Here is a 17,743-nt window from a genome sequence, read left to right as displayed (position 1 = left end):
TCAAACTAAATCCTCAATTTGAATAAAGTGATTAATCTGATTAAACGGACGTTCGAACCTTTGTTTTTAATATTATTTTTTTATTAAAATAAAGAAATGTATACTTTTTTAATATCCTCAAATAAAGTGATTAATCTGATTAAATTAGTCTTTTTTCATTCAGTATTCAATATTGTCTGATTCAATATTAACATTCAGTATTCAAGTAGAACAGCTAGCTAGCCGTTGTGGACACTCACCTTGGGCATCTTGTTTGAGAAATGCAGGCTTCAGTCTATGTGTTGTTTAGTCTATCTGTCTGAACAGGACTGTTTCAAGCAGGGGCGGATTTAGGATTGTAGGAGATCCGGGGCTTAGCCCAGATAGGCCCCCTTTTTTTTCAATTTTTTCAATTTATTTTTTTATTTTTTCAATTTTCTTTTCAAATTTTTTTGGGTAGGCAAGGGGTGGTTTGGAGGGGGTCAGGCACGACCCCCTCCACGACAGATTTTTTTTGAATTTAATGAACCTGTACGTGCAATTTCCTGCAATATAGAGCCTTCAATCTTGACCAATAAAGCTGCTCTTTTCACTATAAAACTCAGTTAACCATAACGTAGTTATGGTTAGATTTATATATTGGGGGGGGATATATCATATTTTTCATATAATCAAAAAGTGGTGGAGCAAGATCATACCTTTGCTCCCCCAAGTTCAATAGTGGGAGAGCAGAGATGCTCCGAATGCTCTTATGGCCAGGCGTCTATGATTCACTGATACAAAGTAAAATAGTGCAGTGCAATAAAATAGTTAGTAAAATAGAATAAAATAATGCAATAGTGCATTGCAATAAAATAGTTATCATCGTATTTTTTCGGGAGGCCGGTAAGGAGTGCATTACAGTAGTCAAGTTGGCTTGAGATAAAGGCATGGATCTGGTTTTCAGCGTCCTTTTGATTTATAAATGGCCGTACTTTAGCTATGTTTCTAAGGTGGAAGAATTAAGTTTTTGTCAACTTGTTGATTGTGATTTTGTTTTTGTATTTTATTTTTTTATTATTTTTTAAACAAACATATAAACAAACATGACAACACACGATAAGATATACAAGCATTAATTGTCAGGGCACATCCAATGAGATCACCTTTTAGTTAGTTGTCTTATATAAGATATACCCATAATACCTGTTATCTAAAAAAAAAACTACACACATATGCTCAGCTCGAACCCCCCCCCTCCCGGACCCCACCTTGAGCAGTACCTCCACTATCCCTCGCACCTAACCAGACACTACCATTATAAGCTAGCTTTTATTCTCTCCACCACTTCTAACCACATTGACATTTTGGATTCATTGAGACCCAGAATTCTTGCTGTAGATATTTCATGGTAAATTACATCGAGATATGTAAGAAACCAAACTTTACGGCAAATTTTTTCCGGTTGAAACCAGCGTGATGCGATCAGCTTTTTGGCTACTGTGATACCCGATAAAACCAATCTCTTTAGCTGTGGATTCACTGCAAACTCAAAAACATCATTCAACAGCAATACCGAGGGGTGTACAGGTATATTCCAAGATACGAGTTTTGATATTTGTTGGGTCACATCTTTCCAGAATGCCTTAACTGGTGAGCAGTCCCAATACATGTGCATAAATGTCCCTTCGTCCCCATTTGTACATTGGGTGCATTTGGAATCTTGTTTGAGCCCCATTATGCACAGTCTTATAGGAGTCAAGTATGTCCTGTGAATATAGTTAAGATTGATTTGTTGATGATCCGGGTTCCTTGATGTAAGTCGGACATTTGCCCAGGCTCCTTGCCAATCAAAGTCATTTTCCAGGTCTGGTATATCCCTCCTCCAGACAGAGTCAAGTTGGAGGATTTCATACGAGGACGTTAGTAATTGATGATAAAATTCTGAAACAAAACCTCTCGATGTCTCTCTTGCGTAGAAGAATTTGTGGTATCTGTGGTGTTCAATTGGTCTGTCTAATGGAACACCGTGAGACTTCAAACATAGCTCTAACTGTTTGTGAAAAAGCCATGTGGACTTGGTGAGATTAAATTTTTTGCGTATTTCTTTATCACTACAAAAACCCTGTTTGTTAAAAACATCCCCTAATGAGTGTATGCCTTGCTCTTCCCATATAGGGAATCTTATAGGTCGTTTTCCAATTAAGAGAGCATTGTTATTGAATAAGGGAGTATGATTGTGCCATTTTTGTGGGTTAGGATTTTTTTTTTGTGATTCACGCCATATCCGGATCGCATGAGTAATTATGGGGCCAAATTTTCGTTCACAGTGCTTGATTGGTAGTTTAGTGTATGCTATGTCCTTCAGTCTATGTGGGGCTACTATGTTTTCTTCTATTTTTCTCCAAGATGCTAATGCTTGGGAGTCAAACCATGTTGTCAATGGACTTAATGAGTACGCCTTAAAATATAGGAAAAAATCTGGAAATGCCATGCCACCATCTGCTTTATTTCTCTGTGCGGTGGATCTTTTTATACGTGGTGGTTTGTTATTCCAAATAAATTTGTATGTGGAGGAGTGTAATCTTTTCCAGTAACCCTCTGGAGGGGGTAACGGTAGCATTGAACAGAAGAAGTTGATTTTAGGTAGTACATCCATCTTAACTATTGATATCCGTGCTTGTACTGTGTTTTTAAGTTTTGCCCATCTATCAAGGTCGTCATTGATTTTGTTTTGGATTTTTGTGTAGTTGTGCTTCACCGTTTGTCTTATGGTAGGGAATATTTCCACTCCCAAGCATCTGAAATGTTTTACCATCGGTATCTGTCCTGGGAGGGTTGTATCTTTTTTTGCAGGGGTGTTAAGTGGAAGGAAAGCCGACTTCGGCCAATTTATCTTAAATCCCGATAAATCACCAAAGTCCTCAATCAACTTGAGCAGATGAGGCAATGTGGTGTTGGGGTTTTTCATGAACAATATTACATCGTCCGCATATAAACAAATTTTTTGTTGTGTGCCCTTGATTACGATTGGATTATGGATTGGGATTGTCTTATATATTGTGCTAAAGGCTCTAATGATAGATTGAACAGTCCGGGACTAAGAGGACAACCCTGTCTGGCAGAGCGTGATACCGGAAATATTTCAGAGATGATTGTGCCTGTTGTAATCATGGCAGATGGGTCTTTGTATAATACTTTAATCATATCGATGAATCCTTTTCCTAACCCCATCCTTTCTAGCACTGCCCACAGATACGACCATTCCAGCCTGTCAAAGGCCTTCATAGCATCCAGGGACAGCATCGCCTTAGGTATGGTGTCCTCCTTGTCGGCATCAAGTACGTGCAGTATACGTCTTATGTTCTCAGTGATCAGGCGGCCTCCTATGAAGCCAGTTTGGTCCGGGTGAACTAAAGACGTCATATGCTTTTGTAATCTGATGGCTAATACCTTAGCGATGGCGAATGGCGATTTAACTCGTTGCTGCTTAACAACAAGGAATTCATTACACAACTCAAAGAAGCTCTTATAGTATTCCAACGGGAGAATGCAAACTCGGTGCAAGACCCCAGAATAATATGGATGTCGGTAAAGGGAATGATCAAAGACTTCACGGATAGCTTTTCCTCCAAAATGCGCAAGAATCAAAGCACAAAACTGGATGAGCTGGAAACGCTTTACTCAACGTTATTTAATTCTCTGAAATACAACAACTCAACTCGACTAGAAAATCAAGTTAACGTACTAAAAATAGAGATCAATGCCATATACAGACAACAATCGGAAATACAAATACGCAGCACAAGACAACAGCAGTACTCCCATGGTTCCAAACCCAGCCACCTATTAGCCATGCGATTAAGAATTAATGCAACATTTGCAGATATAACTACCATTAGAGCACAACAAGTACTTGTAACAGATCCTGTAAAAATAAACGATACATTCAAAGTATTCTACTCCGACTTATATAAATCAGAAATGACCTTCGATCAAAACAAAATGGACACATTTCTTAATCAAATTATTCTCCCTAAACTTTCAGAGGATGACGCTAAACAGTTAGAAATACCGATCACACTAGAGGAACTCAAGAAGGCCATAACCGCAATGAAAAGTGGTAAGGCTCCTGGAAGAGACGGTTTCCCATCAGAAATGTACCTTTCTTGTTGGGACATAATTGGCCCCTTATTACTAAATATGATCTTATACTCAGTCAAGGAGGGGAACTTCCATAAAAATGACAATATTGCACTCATAACAGTCCTCCTTAAAAAAGACAAAGACCCCAACGAGTGCGGTAGTTATAGACCTTTAAGCCTCCTCGGAACAGATATCAAACTGTACTCTAAGGTATTAGCCATCAGGTTGATTGTGATTTAAAGCTTAGGTCTGAGTCTACCATGACACCAAGACTTAACTCACTCAAATACAGTTAGCAGCTGGATAGACCACAGATGGAAATTAGCTTCTGCTAAATCTGGTGCAAACCTTTCGAACCTTTGTTTTTAATTAAAAAATTTAAGTAAAAGAAATTATTAAAAATCAGTCCTGTTTCAAGATGCACAATGAGATCTTCTGAGAGAATTGTTGAATAGATAACTTAATGTTCTAGAATGTTCTATTATGACATCATAATCAGTAGGGACATCCTATTTCATTGGTCTATGTTGACCACGCCCCCATGGTTCGGCTCCTCCCCCTTCAGGGGAGTTAACCATTGCTATTTAGGCCACGCCCCCTTTTTGTATCTTTTGAACCGCTTGTCGTAGAGACTTGCGGTTTGTGCCATTGTACTCAGTAGGGATATCCTCTTTCATTGGTCTATGTTGACCACGCCCCCATGGTTCGGCTCCTCCCCCTTCAGGGGATTAACCCTGGACTATTGCAATGCACTCCTCATCGGGATTCCTAGCAAAAGCATTAAAAAACTGCAAACCATCCAGAATGTCGCTGCTAGGATCCTGATGAGGGTGCGCAAATATGATCACATCACCCCCACCCTCAGATCCCTTCACTGGCTCCCCGTGGAACACAGAATTGAGTACAAGGTGTCCCTCCTCACTCACCAGTGCGTACACGGTGGTGCCCCTGCCTATCTCAAGGAACTCCTCACCCCCCAGTCCTCCTCACGTTCCCTCCGCTCCGGCACAGCCTACCTCCTCAAAGCCCCCAGGACTAAGCTGCACTCCATGGGTGATCGCGCCTTCTGCTCCGCCGCACCCAGACTTTGGAATGCTCTCCCCATCCACCTGAGAGCACCACAATCCGTCGAGGTTTTTAAAAGGGGCCTAAAAACATTTCTTTTTAACAAGGCTTTTGCTTTTATTTTTTACTTCTATTCATTTTACTATTATTTTTATTTTATTTTACTCTTAGGTTCTTCCATTTCACTGGTTGTTAGTCTTTTTAATTGTTTTTATTCATTTTAAATTGTTTTATTCATTTAACTTTTGTTTTTATCTCCTGTAGCACTCTGAGATTCTCACGAATGTAGAGCGCGGTACAAATTTAATCCATTATTATTATTATTATGATCCTTAGGCCGCGCCCCCTTTTTGTATCTTTTGAACCGTTTGTTGTAGAGACTTGCGGGTTGTGCCATTGTACTCAGTAGGGATATCCTCTTTCATTGGTCTATGTTGACCACGCCCCCATGGTTCGGCTCATCCCCCTTCAGGGGATTAACCCTTGAGCATTAGGCCATGCCCCCTTTTTGTATCTTTTGAACCGTTTGTCGTAGAGACTTGCGGGTTGTGCCATTGTACTCAGTAGTGATATCCTCTTTCATTGGTCTATGTTGACCACGCCCCCATGGTTCGGCTCCTCCTTTTTGTGTATCTTTTGAACTGTTTGTCGTAGAGACTTGCGGGTTGTGCCATTGTACTCAGTAGGGATATCCTCTTTCATTGGTCTATGCTGACCACAGGATTTGAATCAATTAAGGCTTGATTGACACCTGCATGTGCATGACACTTAAGGGAGGTGTCAATCAACTCAGTACTGACTTCTACATTCATTGGTGGATGTTAGCCATGACCTCTATACAATGGGTTAACCCTTTAACTATACCACTTACATTAGACACCCTAGCAACCACCTATAACACCCTAGCAACCACCTAGAAACACCCTAGAAACACCCTAGCAACCACCTATAACACCCTAGCAACCAGCTATAACACCCTAGCAACCACCACCAGCTATAACACCCTAGCAACCACCTATAACACCCTAGCAACCACCTAGAAACACCCTAGCAACCAATTATAACACCCTAGCAACCACCTAGAAACACCCTAGCAACCAGCTATAAGACCCTAGCAACCAGCTATAAGACCCTAGCAACCACCTATAACACCATAGCAAGCACCTAAAAACACCCTAGCAACCACCTATAACACCCTAGCAACCACCTAGAAACACCCTAGCAACTACCTATAACACCCTAGCAACCACCTAGAAACACCCTAGCAACCACCTATAACACCCTAGCAACCACCTAGAAATACCCTAGCAACCGCCTAGAACACACTAGCAACCACCTAGAAATACCCTAGCAACCACCTAGAAACACCCTAGCAACCGCCTATAACACCCTATCAACTACCTAGAAACACCCTAGCAACCACCTATAACACCCTAGCAACCGCCTAGAAACACCCTAGCAACCACATATAACACCCTAGCAACCACCTAGAAACACCCTAGCAACCAGCGTGAGGAGGCGGACGAACGCCTGAACCACAATATCCCTGGAGCGAAAGAGCTCCGGACATTCTTTGGCACAAAGACTGGATTAGGCCTCAGAGTCGCACCGCTATCGGCCGAATAGACAGGCACTCAGGCCGCACCGAGAGAGCACACAGCTCACCCACGCGTTTAGCGGAGGTGATGGCCAAAAGAATGCGGTCTTCAAGACACCAGATCCAATGGCGCCTGCTCAAGAGGCTCAAACGGGGCCTCCGACAACCGGCCCAGGACCAGTTGGAGGTCCCACTCGGAGACAGAGAACGTTCCACAGGCTTGAGACGCCGAACGCCAAGCAGGAATGTTCCACGAGAGGATGGCTGAACAATGTTCCAGCCCCACACTCGACCATATGCCACTGTAAGTCAGGGTGAGGACCGCACACATCACACCTGCACCCACATTCTCCCTGCCGGGGATGTGGAGAGCCCTCAGGCAGAGCAGATGGAGAACGCCGCCCGGTGCAGACGGGGGGAGCGCACTCCTCCCTGTCTGACAATATACGACGCTGACGTCGCGTTGTCCGTCCTGACCAAAACATGCTTGCCCACCACAAGGTGGTCGAGCCATTTGAGGACCAGAAGGACTGCCTTCAATTCCAACACATTGAATGTAGCGCAGACCGGGCAGCATGGTCTTGCCAGCTGCCCCCTACTGCGTTGGCCCGACACGTCCCCCCCCATCCCATGAGGGAGGCGTCGGTGAAGACCGTGACGTGTGACAGCCTGCTGCCCATGGGGACCCCGCAGGTGAGGGCACCATGCCCTCCCCAGAAGACGAGGTCCCCCAGTACTGACATGGGAACCTTCAGCCGCTTCCTCATGTCTCACACCGGGTCCATTTCCATACTGGAAAAAACCACCTCTGTATCCTCCTCATGAAGAAGAGGCCAAGAGGGACCCCAGCAGTAGGCACATCACGGACAGCGCCATAACCGTCCTAGGACGGAACCTCCCGAGCACACCGAGAACCAACCACTCGCTGCCTCTCCGAGAGGGATGCCCATATAGACCTTGAGCTTAGAAAAAGCCCAAGTACTCCACCCGTTGACTGGGAAGAGGAGAACTCTACTTCCAGTCTACAGCAAAACCCAGGCTGGTGAGACCCCCCCCCCCCCCCGATTTCTCGGGCACCAGAGAATACCGGGAGGAAACGCCACGCATTGCGTCCTCCTTTGGGACCACGACGATGGCTTGCTTCGCCAACAGAGATTGGATCTCGTCGGCCAGAGCTGTCACTGCTTTTGACCCTGACAATAGGGTCCGTACCAAACCTGAAAACGGGGGGTGGGGTTGTGCAAACTGCAACACAAACCCCCGCCTCAGCGTTCTCTCCATCCACTTCGACATATGGCACTGCTGTAGCCATATGTGATGATAATCTCAAGTGCACCCGCCGCCACTTGGCGCTGGTCCGCTAGGAACCGTAGATAGGCGGCCCGGTCCCACCCGCTGTGCGTTGCCAACCCTGGACTCGCCAACCGCACGAGCAGGGCGTCTCGTGGAACTGGGATATCGCACCCTGACACTACCAACGAGGCAATCGCACCCAAGGGGGGACCCCGACAGAAAGGGCCGGTTTGATACGGGGGAAGCTGACATCACACTGGGTGACAAAAGCTCCCCCACTGAACACCTCCCCGGCATGGATTGCTGAGGAACTGTTCTACAGCTGGACATGCAAGGCCCCCACACTGCCCGATAGGGTGGGTTCCTACACACCGTAGCCCTGCAGTGATATTACTATCACCCAAATCACACGCGCCTGACTGACCACCGCCGGTCTTGATACCCGGCGAGGGCGGGGCTGGGGGAACTCGCGCTGCGACCCCCTGGGCCTCGAGTTCCCCCGCTGACAACCTTCGTCCTTGACAGACACAACACCAGGCTCACCAAACACAGACGCAGAACGTGTGGCGTGGGAGCCGCTTGACAGCACAGCATTCTCACGGACAGACCCAGGCCTAGCCAGCAACTGGGTGTCAGCCCCTGTCCCCATGAGAAGCGAAACGTGGGGCCGCTCGTGCTTCACTGAAGGCACGTGGCCCGCAGCCAAAGGGAACAAATTAGAGCCTGTATCCCGCTGGTGTTGGGGGGGGAGTGACCAGAGAGCGAGCTAGACACAGCTAGACGGCAACGTTTTTTAGGGCGTGCTCATCTAATGTAGCCGATCCCTCTGCCGCCAAGGCTGTCGGCCTTGTGATCACCTGTTGTCTTTGTGTCCAGGGTACCTCAGGCGGGGGAAACATGGCCGCTGGTTGAGGGCCTCGCCACAGCCGCTGGCGAGGCCGCGCCCTCACCTCTGGCTGCACGGTGTGAGGCGGTGTGGGGCCTAGGTCAAATACCGCCCGCGCTCCTGCGGAAAGACCAAAGTCCCTCTGCGGAGAGGGGAGCCCTGAGGAGGGAAAAACCTTCTCTCCTCCTCAAGGGGAGACTGATCCAACCAAAGATGTCTGTAAACAAGCGTTGACAGCATCCTAGCCCTACCTGCGGTTACAGCTTGCGGCTAGGTCAAAAGCTAATAACCTCAAAACCTTGCGCAATGTTTCGACGTCGGCTGGTCCTAAGGCCCCACCACCGACACCATTTTTGACAGAAAAAACAGCAATTCAAACAATGTTGCTAGTCGCTGCTAATTCTATACCGCGGCGGTATAAGCTTTAACAGCCCACCAGCCACCTGCCGGGCCGACTCGCCTCATGGCGTCGGCCGGGCGGGACACCGTTCCACCATGTCAGAGGCAAAGGACTGATGCCACCTGCTTCACAAGCACGGAGCACCAGTGGTGGCTGCAGACAAAAGACTACTACTAGTGAAGCACTGCCTCACTAGTAGGCATGCAGCAACCTCCACTGTGGTGTGCACCCATGAAGGGGTAAATGAATAAATGAACGAAAACTCCACTAACACACTGCAGAATGGGCTAGCCCATACACACAATTGTTAAGGGGATGCAGACCAGAGAAAACACCAGTCCCGCACACAATTCATAGATTCACAAAAAGCACACCAGCCCTAGGCCTCAGCCCATCCACCCATGAAAATGGTAAACAAGCCCCCGTTAAACCCCCAACATTAGACACCGATCAGCCGTCAGCATGAATGGTTAAGAGAAGGGAAGACCTTTTAGTAAAGACAGCCCTCGGCGGGGAACAAAGAACGGAGACCCAGCATTGTAGCATTAGCATTAGCCGCGCGCACTAGGATGACGACCATGTGTTCCCAAATATCCTGCCCCTCGCGCCAATACATCACACGGCTGTCTCACGGGACAACCAGCAGTATTACTCATGCTAGTATCAATGCCTGACAACGCAGGCCTACCTGTGCGTGACGTAGCTCGACTGCTAACCGTCGCGCGATGTCCCTCGATCCGCTGTCACGAGATGAGGAACCCCAGGACCGGCCCGATGCGCTGTTAGGATGTGCCGAAAAGATTCCAGGGGCTGGTGAACCTCCGGGGAAAACCCAACATTGTGTAATTTCTCCCTGCGTTTCATAACAACTAGTTCATGGAGTGCACCGTCCGTGTTGGAAACAAAAAAAGAGGAAGGTAGAGTGTGACCATGTCCGGCGTCTTATAGCAGTACGCGGGGGCGTGGCCTGGTCACGTGCATGTGAGTGCAATTGTTTGTTCGTGAGCACAGTAGGTGCTAGGAGATAAGAGATATCTCATAATGGCAAAGAGCGAGACGCGATGGCCAGTATGATATATAACACCCTAGCAACCACCTATAACACCCTAGCAACCACCTAGAAACACCCTAGCAACCAGCTAGAAACACCCTAGCAACCACCTATAACACCCTAGCAACCACCTAGAAACACCCTAGCAACCACCTAGAAACACCCTAGCAACCAGCTATAACTTCCTAGCAACCACCTAGAAACACCCTAGCAACCAGCTATAACACCCTAGCAACCACCTCTTTTGTATCTTTTGAACCGTTTGTCATAGAGACAATACAGACCCTCTCCTATTGGCCGGCGGTGCACAGGCATCACCCACACTTTCACAATTTCCCCAGCGGAATTGTCTAGTTAGTATTATTATACATATTATTGTTATTATTATTATTTATTAACTCATTGACCGCTGGGGCCTTATCCTGTGGTAGTATTGCCACTGTAAACGATGGGAGTTAGTCACCTTGTTTGTAGAGCTAAATCTATATTCTATATTATAGCCATGGATACAATACTATAGTTTTGACATTGAGTTTCTTCCAGTCAAGATGCAAAAAAGAGATAATTTTTCCATCCATACGTTCCCGTGTTATACCGTGGTGAATATAAGTATGGTTTTAGAGCGGTCTAGGGTAATTCATGAAATGCTTAGTTATGGCAGTATACGTCGATTCTAGGGATTCCCCGATCACGTTTTTTGCCACCGATACCGATCACCGATCGTCTTGAGCCATATCGGCCGATACCGATCCGATACCGATCGTTTTTGATTAAAAAAAAATTATAAATTATTTTATATAATTTTTTATTATAAAATATATATATTATATAATTAGACTTGTACTTGTATTATCTGCGAGACATCGCCACCACGCAACAAGTCAAAATGCTCGCTATCTGCAAACAGCTCCACTGTCTGTGTGTACTCGAGTAGCCTCCAGCTACAGCCAGGATTCTCCGGCGCTGCAGCTGGACCCTAGTATTGGTATAAATCACATTCAGCAAGCCCTCAGCTCGAATACGCATCGAATCAATGTTATAAGACATTGATATCATGAGCTATCTGTAGCTACTGCTAGCCGGCTAGATAACGTTAAGACAACGCCTCAGTGAACTATTTAGTTTAGAGCTAACGTGAGCTAACGTGAGCTACCGAGTCAACGGGGGTAACTTAACATGCACTCGATCGGCGAAAATAAAGCATTATCACAGATCACCAATCGCATATACTGATTATCGGCCGATAACGATCGGTGGCCGATCGATCGGGGCATCCCTAGACTCGATTCCATTGTAGACGTTGCTGTTTTTTGTAGAGTTGTTCCGATACCGATACCAGTATCGGAAATGCCTCCGATACTGCCTAAAATGCTGGTATCGGTATTGGCGAGTACCCTCTAATTCTGCTCTCCGATACCATATGACGTAATTAATAAACAACACGTGCGGTATCCTCCTACTAAGAGTGAGCATTATACAACAAACGTGTTTTTAATCGACCGTGAATTAAAGTGTCAATGCTGTTTGTCATTTTAACAGCAGATACTTTCTTAAATGCCATCGTCCCGACAGAGCGGTGTGACAGGGAGCTCTGATGTGTTTGCTTGCTGGTGTTATTAGCATTAGCTGAAGCGCTAGCTGAAAAGCTAGTTTTAGCTTAACGTTACCTTGGCTAAAGTTGGGACTATTCATAATCCAGCAATAATGGCTGCAGACCTGCAAGCAAAGTACAGCAAGTTGGCAAAGTATTCCAAGGTAAATAACTTTTTCACCAGTAACGTTATATTGTCGTTTCCATCTAACCTAGCTCGTATTAACTGCTAGCTCATGCTAACGTGGCTAACTGATCAACCTCTCCCACACATGCATGCAATTAATGACATAATGCCGACAGCCATGATACCGGTGACAATGTTTAGCTTTTAGTGCCAAATGATAAGAGTCTGAGGCGGAGTCTCAAAAGAGTGTTGAATATTTATTGTGCATTAAAAATCACAACAGAGCCTCTGCTACTACAGTAGCTAACCTAAACGGAGCCAACTGGATAGGAAGTGCAACAACGTGTAACCTCCGTGCGGAATCAATGTCACAACAACCTTTCCGTGGGTGAACTCATTGAGCATAGTTGTATAATACTAATCTATACAATCACCTGTTGTTGAATAAATACCATTACTTTATAGTTATTACAAAAAACAGTATATATAAAACGGTAGCTGTAAAAAAAATAAAAATAAAAATGTTTTATAATTTATATAATAATATATATATATTTTTTTAATGTATGCACTGGTATCGGATCAGTATCGGTATCGGCCGATACCCAAAGCTTAGGTATCGGAATCGGATCGGGAAGGAAAAAATGGTATCGGAACATCTCTAGTTTCTTGCCTGAACCCGCTATTGTTCCGGAATCAAATCTACATCATAGGTAACGGCATTCGTATTCAACACAAAACGCTTATCAGCCCGGTCGGTACAAAAGCCTTGCAGGATCAAGCTAAAATTGACGTCAAATCGTCCTCACCTGCGACCGGGAGTATTCCAAAAACAATATTCCAATTTCTTGATCGCCATCTGGTATATCCAATGTCCATTTGCTCGACGGCATAATCCACCATAACATATGGATTGAGCATATTTGATGGGCTTCAATGTAACCGGCAGAACCGTTCGTCTTGCCCAACAAGGAAAAATGTAACCCGAAACCTTTGGCCATCCCACAGCCCAGGATACAATGTTAGAAAGGGTGCTCGATACCGCCGTCTAGCGTGATGCGGCCGGTATTGCACCTAGGAATTCTCAATGCGATTCCCAATGTTAACCCCGAGTCAGTGGGCCTGTAATGAATAGAAATATCGAATAAAAGAAATAACGATCAAATAACGAGTATACTCATTGTTGGCGTTCAACGATTGGCGGCCAATAACGAGTATAATCGTTGTTGGCAGTGAATGAGTTAATAATAGTAATAGTAATAATAATAATAATAATAATAAGACATGTGAGCCTCCTATCATTCTTGGCATGCAGGGCAGTAATAATAATAATAATAATACTTGGGATAATACTAATAATAACATTAATTAAGACCTATGAGCCTGTAAGCCTCCTATCATTCCTAGCGTGCAGGGCAGTAATAATAATAATAATAATAATAATAATAATAATAATAATAATAATAATAATAATAATAATAATAATAATAATAATAATAATAATAATAATAATAATAATAATAATAATAATAATAATAATAATAATAATAATCTGACCTGTGAGGCTGTGAACCTCCTATCATTCTTGCCATGCAGGCTAGAGCTGCTGTCTCCTTCATCTTTTTCCTCTTTCTCTTCCTTCTGCTCGTCTTTCTCCTTCTCCTTTGTTTTCTTAGGACGATACTGGATCTCCAGACTGACATCTTTCCCTGGACAAAACACACACACACACACACACACATGCACGGACAGACACACACACACACACACACACACACACACACACACACACACACACACACACACACACACACACACACACACACACACACACAGGGCAGATACATGACTATGAGTATAAATACACATGACAGATACACACAGTATAAATACACATGACAGATACACACAGTATAAATACACAGGACAGATACACAGAATAAATACACAGGACAGATACACAGAATAAATACACAGGACAGATACACACAGTGTAAATACACAGGACAGACACACACAAGAAGTGTGTGAAGAAGGCACGACAACGCCTCTACTTCCTCAGGCGCCTAAGGAAGTTCCAAGTCAGTCAGAAGATCCTTAAGAACTTCTACTCATGTACAATAGAGAGCATCCTGACTGGCAACATCACCTCCTGGTTTGGGAATAGCACTGCACAAGACCGAAGCAGACTACAAAGAGTGACACGTTCAGCCGAACGCACAATCGGAGGGGGGCTCCCCACCCTCCAGAACATTTCCAACAAGCGGTGCAGGGGCAAGGCTAAGAGAATCATTAAAGACTCCAGTCACCCGAACAACTGCCTCTTTGAACTGCTGCGGTCAGGCAAGCGATACCGGAGTCTCAAGGCGAGCACAGAAAGACTCAGAAGAAGCTTCTATCCCCAGGCCATCAGGCTGCTTAACGAACAATGAACACTACACAACAACAACCATCAAACGCACATAGCACACACATCCACACGCACACACTCACTTTAAACAAACACACTGTAGCACCCACTCCCCACACTTTATAGCACACACTCACTTTAAACAAACACACTGTAGCACCCACTCCCCACACTTTATATTTATTGATGAAGGATTGCACTACAACTCGTACACCTTACTGTAAATTGTACCTAAATTGTACCTCATCCCATTTCTGCTTTGCACTATATAATATTGTACATTAGTACACTGCATAGTATTGTATATTATATGGTAACTCAGTTACGTCTATTCTGCATCGAACATTGTACATATGTCTATACTGAACACTGTGACCTCATTTTCTACTTCTAATTTACATGCTATACTATGTTATTTGATACTATCTTGTCTAGCACAGTCTCTGGAGCGTAACAGTAAGAAGCATTTTGTATGAAAGTATTCTGTACTTCTGTATGACAACTATTAAAGAAACTTGAAACTTGAAACTTGAAACACACACACACAGTATAAATACACAGGACAGATACACACAGCATAAATACACAGGACAGATACACACACACAGTATAAATACACAGGACAGATACACACAGAATAAACACACAGGACAGATACACACAGTGTAAATACACAGGGCAGATACACAGTATAAATACACAGGACAGATACACACAGTATAAATACACAGGACAGATACACACAGTATAAATACACAGGACAGATACATGCAGTATAAATACACAGGACAGATACACACAGTATAAATACACAGGACAGGTACACACAGTATAAATACACAGGACAGATACACACAGTATAAATACACAGGACAGATACACGCAGTATAAATACACAGGACAGATACACATAGTATAAATACACAGGACAGATACACACAGTATAAATACACAGGACAGATACACACAGTATAAATACACAGGACAGATACATGCAGTATAAATACACAGGACAGATACACACAGTATAAATACACAGGACAGATACACACAGTATAAATACACAGGACAGATACACACAGTATAAATACACAGGACAGATACATGCAGTATAAATACACAGGACAGATACACACAGTATAAATACACAGGACAGATACACACAGTATAAATACACAGGACAGATACACAGTATAAATACACAAGGCAGATACACACAGTATAAATACACAGGACAGATACACACAGTATAAATACACAGGACAGATACACACAGTATAAATACACAGGACAGATACACACAGTATAAATACACAGGACAGATACATGCAGTATAAATACACAGGACAGATACACACAGTATAAATACACAGGACAGATACACAGTATAAATACACAGGACAGATACACACAGTATAAATACACAGGACAGATACACGCAGAATAAATACACAGGGCAGATACATACAGTATAAATACACAGGACAGATACACGCAGAATAAATACACAGGGCAGATACACACAGTATAAATACACAGGACAGATACACGCAGTGTAAATACACAGGGCAGATACACACAGTATAAATACACAGGGCAGATACACACAGTATAAATACACAGGACAGATACACGCAGTGTAAATACACAGGACAGATACACACAGTATAAATACACAGGACAGATACACACAGTATAAATACACAGGACAGATACACAGTATAAATACACAGGGCAGATACACACAGTATAAATACACAGGACAGATACACAGAATAAATACACAGGACAGATACACACAGTATAAATACACAGGGCAGATACACACAGTGTAAATACACAGGACAGATACACAGTATAAATACACAGGACAGATACACACAGTATAAATACACAGGACAGATACACACAGTGTAAATACACAGGACAGATACACAGTGTAAATACACAGGACAGATACACGCAGCATAAATACATGTTCAGACAGACTGACCTTTGCAAGTCGCACAGTACCAGACTCTGATGGCCTTTGCTGTCTTCTCAGAGATACCAATACAGTCTCCATGAAACCACTCATTACAGCTGTCACAACCTCTGAAGAGCGAGAGAGAGAGAGAGAGAGAGAGAGAGAGAGAGAGAGAGAGAGAGAGAGAGAGAGAGACAGAGAGGGACAGAGAGAGAGAGAGAGAGAGGGACAGAGAGAGAGAGAGAGAGAGAGAGAGAGAGAGAGACGGGCAGATGTTATCACTTGTCTCATTTTCTTTCTGACTGACAGTTGCTTCACTCTCTTTCTCTTTTGCATTTTCAGTACCATTTTCTGCTGTTTCTCTTCTGTTTCACTGACGTATTGGGGGTGCAGAAAACCCTTTTCTCTCCCCCATTCCGTCGCCACCGGTTGAGGGGGCAGTGCCTTTGCGGTCCTGAGCCTGTGCATCTCTCTCCTCTCTCCGTGCATCACCGGTGGAGGCTTTTTCCTGACAGTCACGCACTAAATGCCCTTCCTGTCCAAACCTGAAACACTTTGAGGTCCCAGAGATAACATACTCAAAATCATCAATTCTTAAAATTCTTAATTTGAACACCAAATTAAGCTCCTCTCCGTTGTTATTAAGGATCATTAAAACCTGCCGTCTGTGTGAAACAACGTGTTTCAAAAGCGGAGATTTACATCCAGAAGACAGATTTACATGTCGTGACAGTTAACTTATCAACATTTCATCACTGATGTGATGATGAATGGTGGAGTGTTGGATATGGTCATCTTTCTACCTGGTGTGGAGAGAGGAGTCACCGTAATGGACACACTGTCACACTAACTCCAGTTTCAATTACTTTATTAATTTTCTCAACACCGTCTAGAAAGATCACCACGCCACCACTCATCTGAGCAGCAGAATTAACGCTGCTGTGACCTACAACAACTTCAGCTACAGCTAAACAGTCTTCTACAGAAACATTACTAGCGGAGACTTTAACTCCATGTTTCCTGCTGAGTTTGGTCAACTCCATACTGGCATATAGCACGGCAACCAGCAACCTGGCCAACTGCCAAACAAGCCCCCCACACACACAGAGAGAGAGAGAGAGAGAGAGAGAGAGAGAGAGAGAGAGAGAGAGAGAGAGAGAGAGAGAGAGAGAGAGAGAGAGAGAGAGAGAGAGAGGATAGACATAGCAGAGTGGAGGACTAGGGTTCTTACATCATGAAGCAGTTGATGTCTG

The 17,743-nt window shown here is 44.2% G+C and overlaps 1 protein-coding gene across 1 annotated transcript in view; it reads right to left on the bottom strand.

The window, feature by feature from the left end:
* The window catches only part of LOC311244005 (CXXC-type zinc finger protein 1-like), a gene marked incomplete at its 5' end in the record, with an annotated part of 46,025 nt that extends 29,399 nt beyond the window's left edge, over positions 1–16,626 (bottom strand). Inside the window, 2 exons of the mRNA XM_084333414.1 lie at positions 13,672–13,823; positions 16,518–16,626. Of these exons, the coding sequence (XP_084189540.1) occupies positions 13,672–13,823; positions 16,518–16,626 (261 nt within the window). The remainder of the gene's footprint in view (positions 1–13,671; positions 13,824–16,517) is intronic.
* Between the last annotated feature and the right edge of the window lie 1,117 nt (positions 16,627–17,743).

Source organism: Notolepis coatsorum, assembly GCF_963971535.1.
Source record: "Notolepis coatsorum genome assembly, chromosome: 17".
Lineage (NCBI taxonomy): Eukaryota > Metazoa > Chordata > Actinopteri > Aulopiformes > Paralepididae > Notolepis > Notolepis coatsorum.
The sequence above is the reverse complement of the archived record's forward strand: the minus strand, read 5'-3'. Positions and strand labels throughout refer to the sequence as shown.